Below are 15,984 nucleotides of genomic sequence, written 5' to 3'. Positions count from 1 at the left end.
ACGATCTATCCTTATGTAGACTGAAAGCCTCACAAGAACAGGGGCCAGTGCATTGTGTATCATGTTTTACATGTGGCGAGTACTCAGGTATCTGCTGGTAACCATTCTGTCAGTTAAAAGACATCATTGCCATTTCAGTTGACAAAACTGGTCAATTACAGATACACTAGGTTTTTGCAACCTGGGATTCTAGGGCTATATATTTGTTGTCTTACTTCCAACCTTCACTATATTTTGGCACAAAAGGGTATTGAGATGTGGGTTTGGACAGGGGGAAAAAAAGGCAAGTCTTCTAAATTAAATATGACCCCAAGCAAATGGATGTGCTAAGTATATAGAAGATCAAAATTCAATTGACCTCAATAAATTAGAGAAATGGTCATCAATAGCAGGTTTAAATGCATTAGAATAAATGGAAAGTAGTACATTTTAGGAGCAAAATAAGAATCACACACACATACTGTAGATTCAAGAGAGAAAAACTGGCCATGCAGAAACGTGGCCAAGAAAGACCTGTTAAATGTGGCAAACCAGTGATAGAATTAATAGAAAAATTACAGATATATTAACAAAAGCCTATGAAGCCAAATTCATCTTCATAATCCCTGGGACTTAGCCTGGCACATAGTAGATATTGATAAATATTTATTGGGAAAAACAGTACTTTGGCCAGATTGTCCATGCTTTTCCCTTCCTCTGAAAAGCCTCACGTGACCAATTCCTATGCACTCATCAAGACACAACTCAAGGTTTGTAAAAAATAAAGGATCCAGTCCTAGCCAGTTTGGCTCAGTGGATAGAGTGTCAGCCTGTGGACTGAAGGGTCCTGGGTTCAATTCCAGTCAGCGGCACAGGCCTGGGGTTTCGGGCTTGATTCCCCAGTAGGGGGCGTGCAGGAAGCAGCCGATCAATTATTCTCATCATTGATGTTTCTATCTCTCTCTCTCTCTCCCTTCCTTTTCTATCTCTCTCTTTCTCCCTTCCTCTCTGAAATCAATAAAAATATGTGTATATTTTTTAAAAAGACCCAACTCAAATGCAACTTCTTCCATGTTGCCTTCCCTACTCTCAACTAGTAGAAATCTCTCCATTTTGAATCCTCATAAACAATTAATAACTGCTAGCAATTATTATACCAATAATGGGTACTCAATAATTGGGTGAATAGTAGCTCTCAGATTATGACAAGCCAGTATACATTTTTAAATTATACAATTAATTGCTAAAGAAAATATTTGAGTCCTAGCCGGTTTGACTTACTGGATAGAGTGTCGGCCTGCAGACTGAAGGGTTCCTGGTTCGATTCCAGTCAAGGGCACATGCCTGGGTTGCAGGCTCGATCCCCAGTGGGGAGTGTGCAGGAGGCAGCCAATCAATGATTCTCTCTCATTATTGATGTTTCTATCTTTCACTCCCTCTGCCTTTCTCTCTGAAACCAATAAAAATATATATTTTTTAAAAAGAAAAGTAGCCCTAACTGGTTTCGCTCAGTGGATAGAGCGTCAGTCTGCAAACTGAAGGGTCCCAGGTTTGATTCCTGTCAAGGGCGTGTACCTTGGTTGCGGGCACATCCCCAGTACGGGGTGTGCAGGAAGCAGCTGATCGATGTTTCTCTCTCATCGATGTTTCTAACCCTCTATCCCTCTCCCTTCCTCTCTGTAAAAAAATCAATAAAATACATTTTTTTAAAAAAGAAAAGTATTTGACATTTTAGAATTGTTAATCACTGGTACTGCCTCTCACTTTCCTTGCTCGGGTTTTTGTTTGTTTTTTTATGCTCTGTGTAATTCAGCTTTTACCTGCATGATTCAAATTCATACACCTTATATCTTTTCATATCAGGGTCTTAGTGAACAAGCAGAATTTACAGAAGGGCTGACATGATTTACATCATGTAGATTGCAGCAATTCACTTGGAAATTCCCCCTACATCATGGTTCTTTTTCCCAGTTTCTCTCTCTCTCTCTCTCTCTCTCTCTCTCTCTCTCTCTCTCTCTCTCTCTCTCCCTCTCTCACTCCCTCTCCCTCTCCCTCTCCCTCTCTCCCTCTCCCCCTCTCCCCCTCCCCCCACTCTCTCATTCTGCCAATGCTGATCTTTTCCACCCCACGCCTGAGTCTCCAGCCTTGCTACTCTTCACTCCCCCTTCCCAGAGCCCCATGCAAATTCCTCAACCCTTCATTATTCGGAGGAATACATTTTATCTCAGTTTCGAGTTCCAAACTTGCATCCCTGACAAATTACCATGTTTAGCAAAACAGACAGTCTTTCAATGAGAGGACCTATCTGCTCTGCTCCACTTGTTCATCCTGGGACCCAGTGTTTTTCGTTCTAATGTGCCACCTACTCCAGGCTGTGGTCATTGTTGGCATGTTTGAGGCTGGCTTGCTCTCTCTCTCTCTCTCTCTCTCTTTTTAAACACAGTCTTAGTCAATTTTATTTTCCTGAAACCACAAAATAGAATCTTTGGTTGTACAAACATCACTAGTTACAGTCTTGCCAAGAGGTCCTGACTGGGGAGGGGGAAGTTCATCAGTGGCCAGAACTCCTGAGGGGACTTGTGTTGGTTGGAGCGCGTTCTGTAAAACAAAAGGTGGTGGGTTTGATTCCTGGTCAGGGCACATAACTAGGGTGCAGGCTCGGTCCCCAGTCGGTACTGGGCCCAGGCCAGGACACCCTGGCCACATTGGGCGGTGGAAGCTGCTGCACGGTCACTTCCTCTAAGCCCAAGGAAGCACCATAGCCCCCTCTGTCCTCCTCCTGGGGCTGGGAGGCAGTTCCAAGGACCTCGGCTCCTCAGCAAAATCTGGGGACAGGCTTCTCGAGGAGGCGCTGCCACTAACACCGATACCACTTATCTGGACCACTGTGGCCATGCTGCTGCTTAGGCCTATGCCTGTGCCTCTTTCCTTCCTGGACCTCCCCTCAGTGCTGTATTAAGAGATGTGCCCATGAGCTTCTCTGACATGCACAGTGCATACAGTTGTGCTATTCTGCACAGTTGTGTATTGTGTAGGTTGTTTGGTGCACAAGTGCACTCCATGAGGGCACACATGGGTACCAACGACTAGTTCACATGTGTTCTCCAGGAGGAAGAAGCTTGGTTTCCATTTGTATAAGGGCACCAAGCCATGCCCCCAGGAGCTGTGACTGCCCCAGGAGATGACTTTTTCCTCATTCAGATAAAGTTTCCCCCAGGGCTAGCAGCAACACAGCTCAAGCTGTCTCTGTGAAGAAGGTAAGAGCAGCTTTCTCTCTTCTGTTTGCCATTGTACCAGAGGGATGCCACTACCATAAACATGCTGGGAGAGCAGCAGGGACCACAGGCCTACCCCACCAGCCAACGATAACATCCTCATATGCCCTCCCAATATGCCAGGGAAAAAGTAATGAAACACCATGACAAATGTGACAGAGCTGTCAGAAGCACACAGCAATCAGCTGTGTAAATTGTAAAGCCTGTGGGATTCCATGTTTTATGAAATTGGCAAAATTTTCATCAAGAGAGAAAATAAAGTCAAGAAAAACTATGAGAAACATCTCATGGTAATTCTAACCATTGCCACACCCAAGTAACTCATGTTCACATTAACTCACACCGTTGGATTCTGATGGCTCTCAGATGTATCAAAAACAGTTCTTTCAGCGTTACAGGCAGCCTTAACCTGCCCCCCTCCCTCCTCGCTAGAACATGTGCAAGGCACCAATGGGGAGTAACTAGGACAGTTTAGGTAGCAGCCACCATGCTGGTCCCAGAACGGCCATGCTAATCAGCGCTCCAGCCCTGAGGCTGGGCGCGGCTGGTCACACTACGCACTTTCCTTTCTGATGAGTGCTCTCATAGGAATCTAGAGTCCTGCCTGCAATTTGCCTCTGTTGCTCCTCCCTTTGCCTATGCTCCCCCAGCTCCTCAAACATACCCACATATAAATAGTGGGCATGATTTGAGTTTTTTTCTAGAAGGCTCCTCAACAGTCAGGCAAAGCTGAGAGTGCAGGAGAAAACTGGAAGCGCTGTTATTTCACTGTACTTCAGTAACATCCAAATCCCGGTTTCATCCCATGGGGACTCCGTCCAATAGGAATAGCAGAGAATGTGGCCACTGTTGCCACCAGGGATGACCGCTAGAGTGGTGACTCAGTGAGATCAAAGGTGGTCAAACACATGTGCACATTTCTCAATCTGTGTCTCTCATACTGCTGCCCTGTAACTTTATTTATTTTGCAAAAGGGCATGAAATTGAATAGGATGCTAGGGGGGAAAAAGGATAGGATACTATATAATCTGCCACACAGCAACATTTTCTTCTTCTCCTTTTGTGTTATCTTCAAAAAAGTAGATTGGATGGGGCTCTAGGCAAGGATAAGAGGGAGGTGTGGAAGGGACGTGTCCCAAAGTGGTTACTGAATACAGTGGGGCCTTGACTTACGAGTTTAATTCGTTCCGAGACCGAGCTCGTTAAGGAGCTCGTTAACTCAAATTACTCTATCAACTCAATGCAAAAAATGGGCCGAGAGACAGCTTGTATCTCAAAAAACTCCTTAGTCGGGACACCTGTAAGTCAAGGCCCCACTGTACATGAAAGAGGATTAGTAGAATCTATTCTAGAGATAGTGAGAACAGTGAAGTAGATGACCTTAACCATTGGAGCTTAGATCTGACTGCTCAGATTAAAGGACATAGAAAATTGTAAAGAAAAGATAACTTCAACAGTAGGAGTGAAACAACTTTGAGTAACTGACACTCAAAGTGATCTGCCAACAGTCTTGTATCTACCGAACTAAATCCTGGTGAAAAGCAAAAGTTAGGTGAGTCACACCTGTTACTTGGAAAAATTAGTAATTGGCTTTGTCCCTTCTTGCCTGGGAAGCTGACAACATACTGTCAGTGTTTGGTATTTAGTTTGTCATGTCTTGCTGAAGCCTTCAGATTTTATTTGTTTTTTTCAATCCTGAAGCCAGCTAAAGGTTCTTAGGAACTGTTGTTATTTGACAACATCAGATAATTTAGTCATGTTCAGTAGAAGAGAGTGCATTGAATACAGCAGGCACTAGGTGGAATATATAGGAAGCAGCACAGGTAGTAAAAAACAAACAAACAAAAAACACACTGAACTAGAAGACCCAAGTTCTTGTCCTGTCTACCTAGCACTGCTAACTAGATAGCAATGTGACATTAAGAAACTCATTTAAACCTCACTAGCCTTATCTGTCACTTGAGATTCTTAATTAGGTAACCTATTAAATAATAAGTAAATTAAATAGCCTCTAAGGATATCTCTAAAATACTTTAATCCCATAGTCTCATTGGAAGTGTCACTAGATATTCAAGAAACTCATAGACAAACAACAGGAGCCAAGAGCAAATTAGCTGAACTGAGCCAACTACCAAGAGGAAACAAGCCCAAACTGGTAAGACCAGAGGTGTGGCTGCAAAGTCTGCACTCCTTTCCCAGGACGGTGTGTGATGGCCACACACGGGGCAATGACAGGTAATCCTGGGAAAAGAATGTAGTCATGGGTTCACTAAATGTTCCCTTCAATCTAGGTATGAGATTTGAAATGCATCTAAATGTTCTCCATGATTTACTTTGGAGGCGGGTATTCTGTTACTCTATCTCTAGGGAAATATATCCCAAAAGAGCTACTTACACAATATTGTTCTTCAAGTACCTATAGAGCATCGGTTCTCAACCTGTGGGTCGTGACCCCTTTGGCAGTCGAACGACCCTTTCACAGGGGTTGCCTAAGACCATCGGAAAACATATATAATTACATATTGTTTTTGTGATTAGTCACTATGCTTTAATTATGTTCAATTTGTAACAATGAAAATACATCCTGCATATCAGATATTTACATTACGATTCATAACAGTAGCAAAATTACAGTTATGAAATAGCAATGAAAATAATTTTATGGTTGGGGGTCACCACAACATGAGGAACTGTATTAAGAGTCGTGGCATTAGGAAGGTTGAGAACCACTGCTATGGAACCTGTGAGCAACATAATAAACCAATGGTAATCATATCTAATAAAAAAGTAATAAGTAAATTAACTGTCACTCTGTGACAAAGATGGTGGCGCCCATAGCGGCTGGGCAGGACACTGGCAGTGTCACCCCAGCAACATGAGCCCAGCAGGCAAGGGCCTACTGGGCGGTGGTGGCGGTGACCCACAGGCAGGCAAATGGGGCCCCCAGGCAGCACCCAGCAGGGCCTGCTGGGCGGTTGCCACAGCGACCGGGGAGCAGGCAAGTGGGGCGCAGGCAGCACCCAGCAGGGCCTGCTGGGGTGGTGGCAGCAGCAACCCGCAGGCAGCACTTAGCATGGCCTCCTGGGTGGTCGCCACGGTGGCCTGCGAACAGGCAAGGGAGGCCTGCAGGCAGCACCCAGCAGGGCCTGCTTGCCCATCCCTATGGTGTGCAGTATGCAGGCCCCGCAGAGAGCAGAGAACCATGGGGAGTGGGCCCAAGCCATCAGTAGTACATCCCCTGAGGGCTCCTGAATTGGAGAGGGTGCAGGTCAGGCTGAGGGACCTCCCTGACTGCCCTCCCCCACTCCCTCTGTGCACAAATTTTGTGCACTGGGCCTCTAGTACTAACATAAAGAATTATGTTGTTGTAACCATTCTGGATATACTAAATATGGCCCAGCAATTACTGGCTACCAATTACTGGCCTTGCTTGATCTATGATACTGTTTATGTTCATTAAGATATTTGACAGACAACCAGACCATGAAGAAGGCGGCCCGGGTCATCATCGAGAAGTACTATACGCTCCTGGGCAACGACTTCCACACCAACAAGCGCGTGTGTGAGGAGATGGCCATTATCCCCAGCAAGAAGCTCCGAAACAAGATCGCGGGCTGTGTCGCGAACCTGATGAAGCGGATCCAGAGGGGCCCCGTGCGAGGCATCTCCATCAGGCTGCAGGAGGAGGAGAGGGAGAGGAGGGACAACTGCATGCCCGAGGTCTCGGCCCTGGATCAGGAGATCATTGAAGTTGATCCTGACACTAAGCAAATGCTGAAGCTCTTGGACTTTGGCAGTCTGTCCAACTGGCAGGCCACTCAGCCTACAGTTGGGATGAATTTCAAAACACTGCGTGGAGCCGTTTGAATCTTTTACTATGCTGTAATATTATCAATAAACCATGGACACCTTGAAAAAAGTAAAAGAATAGGAGAGAGGATTCTCGCTTATAGGAGATAAGGCTTAGTCTAGGTCTAGGCAATACCTCTCAACCCCAGAGATTGCAGATAAGACATATGAGACGCTTAGGAAGTTTTCTGAACACCACCATTTCCGAGAGATAGTCCCAGCCTATGTACCAAGTCTTATGTCCCAATACACAATTCGTGGAGTCAAGGCATCGTTTGCAATTATTTTTTTTTCAGTTGAGCTCAATACACCAGGGCATTGGCTTCCCTGGGGAGTATTACCCCAAAGCTTAGGCCTTTTGGGGGTGATTGATGCCACTTCTCTTTTCTATCAAAGTTCTGAACCACATAATAAACAAAACAAGAACTGGTAGACGGAGGCCAAAATAACCTGCTTATTACCATAGAGAATGTGGCTTAGATGTGAGAATCAAGGTGTTTTCTTAATGCTGAACCTTGGAGTTATATGAATTTGCCACCAAGTCAGAGAAATCACTTAATTTCTGGAGGGCTCCCCCATAAGGGAAGGACATTTATAAAACACAAAACATGAAGGAACAGGGCAGAGACCCTGCTACCTGTCCAGACCCACGACTTCCCAAAGGAAGGAGATGAGAAGGTGGGTCTGCTATGCATGCTCAGTTTCTCCTTCTGAACTAATTAATCAGATAAGTTACTTTTTAACCCAGCGTTATGCTAATAACACTGCTCCTGTCAAATGGAAGGAACATTGGAAATTGAGAGGAAGCATTGTTCCACCCAGCCATTTGTTCTCATTAACAAAGACCTTTCCCTAGGCTCACAGGGAGGCCTAAAGTTCCAACATTGAAATAGCACATCTCCCCTCTTTCTAACCCACCCCTTGGGACAAAAGAAATTCATAATGCCAGACAGGAAACTGTTCTTTAGGGGTGTAGTGGACAAAGATGGGAATAGTGTGTTCATTTGCTTTCTTACCACACTGCATTCCTCCTTTGGGATAACCGTGGCTGGCACAGGGTGTGGTGATGGTAACTCTTAATGAATACTTACTTGGAAGCTGCTGAATTCTTGTCCAGAGTCTCTGGGGGTTTTGTTCCAGGGAAAAACCAAAGAATAGAGTGGCTTGTTAGGACATCCTCCAAGTATGGGATTCAACAGGCCAATTGATACAAAATTAAGGACTTGCATGTCATTGGTCCATTCTCCCCATGGATACTACATTAGACTTCAGGATTTTTATTTTTTTAATAAGCTTCATAATTTAGAACAGTTTTAAATTTTTACAGAAAATTTTATATTTTGCAGAGAGTTTCCATATACCCCACACTCAACTTCTACTAGTAACATCACACATTTGAATGGTACTTTTGTTATAATTAAAGAAATAATATTCATACATTATTATTAAAGAAATAATATTCATACACTATTATTATTATTAATTGAAGCCTAGACCTTATTCAAACTTGTTTAGTTTTTGACAAATGCCCCTTTTCTGTTCCAGGATTCCACATTATACATACTTGTCATGTTTCCTTATGCTCCTGTTGGCTGGGACACTTGCTCAGACTTCCCTTGTTTTGGTGACTTTGAGAGTTTTTGAGAAAATTGGTCAGGTATTTGTGGTACAGCCCTCAACTAGATTTGTCTGATGTTTCCTCATGGTTGGATAGGGGTTCTGGGTTATGGACTTTTGGGAGGAAGACCAGAGAGGTAAAATGCCATTTTTTCATCATGTCATATCAAGGGTACATACCATTACTATGACCTGTGACTGCTGATGTTGACGTTGATCACCTGGCTGAAGTAGTGCTGCAGATTTCTCCACATGGTTCCTCCCTCCCTGCTTTTTAGACTGAACTCCCTGCCGAGAAGCCACTATGTCAAAGGGCGAGGAGTTACACTTCACCTCCTTGCGGGCAGAGCATCTACAGAAATTATTTGGAATTTTTTTTACACAGATTTGTTTCTTCACCCTGCTTACTTATTTATTTAATTTCGTATTTATATCACCCGGTGACTTCTGCTTACATGTAGTTTTTCATTTGGCCACATGCTCAGAATTTTAGAAGGCGGGGATCACATTGGGTTTTCTCATGGATATTTATTTTATGCCGTGGGTTATAGCCCAATACTGATGCGATTATCTTCTTGCTTAAATTATTCCAATTTTGGCCATTAGGAGCCCTTTCCGTTGGCTCCCTTGTTCCTTTGACATATCCCCATCCTTGTCTTATTGTGTTTGTTTCATTTGTTTTTTAGCTCTTTCTGGCACTGCAAGATGCTTCAGACTTATTGTGTATGTGTCCCATCTCAACCCTAGAATCACCTATTTCAACACAAAAAGCCATATTTGCCTCTAAAACAAACTCTAGAAACTGGTGAGGCAGGTTGGGAGTAGAATGGATGGGACGCCACTGGCTACTAATTCAACTGTTTTACCTTGCTTAACCCAAAAGTTTGAAATCTATATTTGTTTCTTGTTGTTGTGGGGAACATTCACAATTTTTTACTGCTGCTATAACAAATAACCATAAACTTGGTGGTTTAAAAAAAATTTATCTTATAGCTCTCAAGGTCTGAAATGGCTCTTATAGGGCTAAAATCAAGTGTTGGCAGGGCTGTGTTTCTTCTGGAGGATCTAGGGAGAATCAGGTCCTTGCCTTTTTCAACTTCTAATGGCTACCCGCATTCCTTGGCTCATGGCCCCTTTCAGCAATGGCATCACACCAACCTCTGATTTCACAATCTTCTCTCTCTCTCTCACTCTCTTTCTCTCCTCCCTCTTCCATCTTTTAAGGCCCCTTGTTATTACATTGGGCTCACCTGGATTATCCTATATAATAAAAGCCTAAAATGCTAAGTGTCCAGTCGACTGTTCAACCAATTAAAGCATAATATGCTAATGATATGCTAAGGCCTTTCAACTGCTTGCTATGACGTGCACTGACCACCAGGGGGTAGACGCTCCAACCCATAGGTTAGCTTGCTGCTGGGGTCCAGCTGATTAGGACTGAGCTAGATGGGCTGGACAAACCCTGGAGCCCTCCTATGGTCCCTCCCCAGCTGGTCAACCTCCCACATCTCTCCCTGGCCCTGATTGTGTACCGGTGGGGTCCCTCAGCCTGGCCTGCACCCTCTCACAATCCAGGACCCCTCAGGGGATGTCAGAGAGCCAGTTTTGGCCTGATCCCACAGGCCAGGCTGAGGGACCCACTGGTGCATGAATTCGTGCACCAGGCTTCTAGTCCAGAATAACAGCGCTGTTTCAAAGCCTTTCACTTAACCTCATCTGCAAAGTCTCTTTTGCCATGTAAGGTAACATAGTCACAAGTTCTGGGGATTAGACAATGGACATCTTTGGAGGGTTATTATTCTCTCTACCACAAAAGCCTAAAACCAAAAAGTGCCATTTGCTGATACATTGCAGTTTTACCCATTTCCTTTATACCATACAGGATGTTCTAAATCTCAACATTTTCAACAGCTTCAGACAATTGTTTCTCCTTTTCCAAAAAGGAGATCATAATAAAAATATTATTTAATAGACCCTCTAAACAACTATGTCACTTTTTGGTGTTTTGTCCAAAAAAGTAACACAATTTTCCTCACTTGTTCTAGTGATATTTTCTCCAGTAGCAATTTAGAACACGTGGGTTAAATAGTCCATGTGGTTGCTTTGCTTCTCTAGCCAAATGATTGCTAAACGTGAAAGGTGAGCCTTTATCCAGGTCCGGAGGGCCACGGTGGCTCAAGGCCTGTTCCTTGCCTTCCATGTCTTTTCCATCCTGATCGTATGAGGCCCCATTAGTCAATCATGCAGGTCAAAGGATCTTCAACTATGTGTCTCATAAGGTGGACCTAATGCATTAGACTTAAAATTAAGTAATTGTGAATTTTTTCCCAATGGAAAAAAAATTTACAGTAATGAATAGAATGTTATAACTTTCAAAAATGTTCCCCATTTTTAATTTTCCTTAGCACTGGCCCCTTCTACTGCTTGTCTCTCGGCACATGCTAGCTGACAACAAAAGAATAAACAAGACATCAATTAATATTAATAGGAAAAGTGAGAGATAAGAATAAAAAAGGCATGCCTGATTCAATAGTTCATGGTGCTTTTAAATTTATTTATTTATTTATTTATTTATTTATTTATTTATTTATTTATTTTTTACAGAGAGGAAGGGAGAGGGATGGAGAGTTAGAAACATTGATGAGAGAGAAACATCGGTCAGCTGCCTCCTGCACACCCCCTACTGGGGATGTGCCCGCAACCAAGGTACATGCCCTTGACCGGAATCGAACCTAGGACCTTTCAGTCTGCAGGCCGACGCTCTATCCACTGAGACAAACCGGTTACGGCTCATGGTGCTCTTTAAAAATATATATATTTTTATTGATTTTAGAGAGGAAGGGAGAGGGAGAGAAAGAGATTGAAATATCAATGATGAGAGAGAATCACTGATCGGCTGCCTCCTGCATGCCCCCTACTGGGGATGGAGCCCACAACCCAGGCATATGCCCTTGACTGGAATCGAACCCGGGACCCTTCAGTCCACAGGCCAACATTCTATCCACTGAGCAAAACCAGCTAGGGCTCATGGTGCTTTTCTATAATTTTATGTTGCATCCATCTATTAGATAAATATTTTGCTGGCAAACATGCTCTATCACATAAAAAACTCTGGATATAAAGGATAAATATCTTCCCTTAAATATGGTGGAGCCAGCTACTATTTCTTCATTGTTTTAGAGAGTTTTTACAAAATGATAACATTTCTACCTTGAAAAAGACAAATTTAATCCTGGAGGGGCAAGAAAATATATGGGCTTTGGAGCTAGGTAAATCTGAGTACGAACACCTTACTAGCTGCATGACTTGAAATACATCGCTTCACTGAATAATTTTAATTACTTAGGAATTACATTTGGTTGTTTGTACAAGGTCATGATTAAATCAACTTAATTATGGAAGAGGCTTATTTCTCCTTCAAAATAAAGACGTGTGGAGTTAGGAAGGTCAGGATTGGTGTGGTGGCACATTGATCATACATTTCTAGGTTCTCCCTTTCTGCAAGCCCCACCATCTTTAGCACAAGGCTTCCATATTCTAGGTCACTCATGGTCTGAGATGGCTTTTGAAGTTCTAGCCACCTAGTCTGTTTTCCAAGCAGCAAGAAAGATGAAGGGAAGAGGGCAGGTAAAGCTTTGCAGGAAGTCCCACCCAGAGACTTCTGCTTACATCTGAGTGGCTGCTTGTATCTGAAAGGGAAATAGGAAGTGTAGTTTTGGACACACTATTCAGAATCTGGAAGGAGAGACTCACATGGGATTCTGTGGCAGAGATGCCTAAATGGTCTCCATCTGATCTATGATTTCCTTCTTCTTTCAGCAATAGAATCACCACCATACCTGTCCACCACTAGTTTTGACCTTGGCATCTGGCCACTGAGTAGAGGTTACATTCTCCTCCTGCAGTTAGCTGTGGAAATGTGACTGTGATCTTTCTGGACAATGGGATGTGAGTTAAAGTGTTTGTACGATTTTCTTTACAAAGGAAATACCTATCCTTCATCCTCTCTCTCTTCCTCCTTCCCACAGGCTGGGACATGCATGTGAAGTGGCGAGTCAGCTTTTACCAGACAGATGAGAACAAGACCTTAGATGATGGTGAACTAACAAGACAGAAGGTGCTGGGTCCCTCCATAACTGAGTGCAGTGGAGCCACCTGTCACCCTGGACTTTCCACCTGCCTCTGTTTTGTTTTGTGAGAGAAAAATAAACCTCCACCTTGTTCAAGTTACTGTATTTTGGTATCTTCTTGTTACTGCAACCTAGCTTGTATCCTAATTCTGTGCTTCTGTTTATTTTTCTGTAACATGGCAGCGGAATTATTTACTCCGCTGGGTTGTTGCAAGAATTAGAAATAGCCCTAGCCACTTTGGCTCAGTGGATACAGCATTGGCCTATGGACTGAAGGGTCCTAGGTTTGATTCCAGTCAAGGGCATATGCCTGGGTTTCCAGCTTAATCCCCAGTGGGGGGTGTACAGGAGGCAGCTGATCAATGATTCTCTCCCATCATTGATGTTTCTATCTCTCTCTCCCTTTCCCTTCCTCTCTGAAATAAATTTTTTAAAAAAAGGAAAAAAAGAACCTCATCTAATAAAGAGGGAATATGCAAATTGACCATCACTCCATAACAGTCAAGATGGCTGCACCCACAGTGGAGGCCGAGTTCCTGTAACGAGCCTTAAGGAGCAATCAACAGGGACCTGAGGCTGCGCCCCCCACCTGGTGGGGCTTGACAGGGGACCTCAGGCCGTGCCCCCTGCCCTGGCGCCAGGCTGGGGGACCTCAGGCTGTGTCCCCCGTCCCAATGCCAGGCTATGGAACCTCAGGCCGTGCCCCTGGCCCAGCAGGGCTTTACGGGTGACCTCAGGCCACACCCCCCACCCCGGCACCGGGCCGAAGGACCTGAGGCTGCGCCCCCCACCATGCGGGGCTTGACGGGGGACCTCAAGGCATGCCCCCTGCCCCACCCCAGGCTGGGGGACCTCAGGCCTGCCCCAACCCCAGCACCAGGCCAAGTGATCTAAGGCCGTGCCCCCTACTGGCAGGGCTTGATGGAGGTGGTGCCGGCTGAGTCTGGATCTAGCCCAATGGGGGTGAGGCCAGCCGGGTCTGGATCTTGTGTGATTTTGGGGTGCACGTGGGTGGGCGGGGACTTGACTCTGGTTCCCATGGCACACCCCAGACTCTGACAGGAGGAAGATTTTCATATACATTTTACTAATTTTATTTCATCTCTGACATTTCTATTATAGAGAAAGGGCAAATAGCAATATTAAAATATTTTCTCTAATTAATTCCTTTTAATGTGCACAAATTTCATGTACCAGGTCACTAGTTAGAAATAATATAAGTAAGGCACCTGGGCCATAGCTATTATATGTCATAGTTATTAGCATAGGTTTCATGAGAGGATTCTGAGAAGCTGATTCAAAAACTTGGAGGAAATAGGCAGCATGCTCCCCCACCAGTACAAGGAGAGCTATTATGTGTGATTGGATCCTTGATTTAGCAACAAAAGCATACGAACAATAAAATCTTGGATTTAAATGTAAGGAAGCTAGTTAAAATGTTTAGAAAATACCCCCTGATGCATTTCCCCTTCTTAATAATATGGATTATTTCCTTGCCTGAAGTTGGCATGAAGCAAGTACAGACCGCAGCAATGACAAATCTGAGTAGTAGTCATCAGAATGATACTGCAAAAGACAAAGTGGAACCAGCATTCCCTCAGGGGCTAAAACAGTGGGATCAGGGAAGGCAGCAAGACAGCGTGGGGTTCCACCCCTGCTGTTATGAGGGGGAAACAAAGCCAGCAGGGAGTCTGGATTCTGAACTGACTAAATTCAATTTAAACGCAGAGACATAAACACAAATAGAATTTCCCCATACTATTAACAGGAATAGAGGCTTGAGTCTAAGACAGGATTAGTTGTAGAAAATAATGGACATTATAGCCTTTTTTGCACATCTGAGTCATAGGATGCAAATTTCTGTCCTGCTGCATGACACTTACAAGGTCAATTTAAAAAAAAAAAGCACAAGTATAGGTCTATTTCATTTATAGAACATAGCTTCCATTCTCTTAAATAAAACATTAGCAAATTTAATCCATTAGGATAGAAAAGAATAATACATCACATCCAAATAGTGTTTAGCCTACAAATGCAAGTGTGATAGGATTTTAAATTGGAAGTTTCAGCCAGAATCCCTAAGGCAGTATATACTAGATGACAAAGTTGTCAGCAGACCATCTTGTAGGAGTTTTCAAGGAGATGGGGGAAAAAATGGTTTCACAATTCTCAACTCTCTTGTCCTCAGGGTCATAAAGATAGTTGGTATAGGACTTCATGATGGATTTTCTACAGGGAGCTAGCTGTGCTGTGGGGTTGCGGGGGGTACTTTTCCACTCTCTTCAAGTCAAGAGGGAGCCATTTCAGTAGGACCACTTGGGGACATTGATATGTAGCTCCTCCAGTAGTGGGCCAGTGTATGACTCATGCCTGGAACTTGTAAAAGGCAGAGATGGGCTGGACTATCTCCTCCAACTACAGTGGTGAAGGTTAAATGATTATGTCAAGTGGCCTGCACTCCAGGAGTCAGTGTGGATGATTTCTTTGGAAAGAGAACCTTTTTAAATCCTGCCCAAAAGAATTGCTTGGTAGAGCCAACAGAAACACCCAGGATTGAGGAGACCAACAAAAAACAAAAGGTAAGATGGGAACAGCCAATGAAAGGGAAATGGTATCCCCTGCATTGTGGCGGGTATGATAGGATGTTCCCACTGGGGGCTTCTGCCCACAAGCATACCTCAAGAGAAAAAATAGTCAGCTTTCAATATCTGCCAATCCCAGTGAGCTTAAAACTATTCATCAAGAATATTTTTCTCTTAAACCTGAGAGTCAGCTGTAAAAGGAGATGCCCTAGGTGGGGAAATAGTTTAATCGTGGCCCTACCTCCCCACCATTCCTACTATAAGTGTTCATGTGCACGATTTAAGTTAGAAGAGAAGAGTTTTCACTTTAAGTCAAGTTTGATATTTTTATTTTTATGATGTAGAATTGGGCATTTCTGATGCTTGAATAGAGACTGTCATTTATTGTGACTGTGGGACTCTTTCTTTATCTAAGAGTCATGTGAATGCCTGAGATTCATCAAAAACAGAGGGTGAACCTTCTCCAATGAATAAAATTTAAAGGAACATTGTGTGTAAGAGACAAAAAGCATGAAACTTAAAAAAATTGGTAAATTGAAGTTCACCAAATTT

General features: G+C 43.7%; 1 protein-coding gene across 1 annotated transcript; it reads left to right on the top strand.

Annotated features, from left to right (window-relative positions):
* Positions 1–6,737: 6,737 nt before the first annotated feature.
* On the top strand, positions 6,738–7,121 carry LOC308516605 (small ribosomal subunit protein eS17-like; the record flags this gene model as incomplete). Its single annotated transcript, XM_081087640.1, has 1 exon — positions 6,738–7,121. One exon carries the CDS (start codon positions 6,738–6,740, stop codon positions 7,119–7,121), a length of 384 nt encoding a protein of 127 aa, XP_080943766.1.
* Positions 7,122–15,984: the final 8,863 nt, after the last annotated feature.

The sequence above is a fragment of the Myotis nattereri genome, assembly GCF_964212035.1.
Source record: "Myotis nattereri genome assembly, chromosome: 3".
Classification (NCBI taxonomy): Eukaryota; Metazoa; Chordata; class Mammalia; order Chiroptera; family Vespertilionidae; genus Myotis; species Myotis nattereri.
The sequence above is the reverse complement of the archived record's forward strand: the minus strand, read 5'-3'. Positions and strand labels throughout refer to the sequence as shown.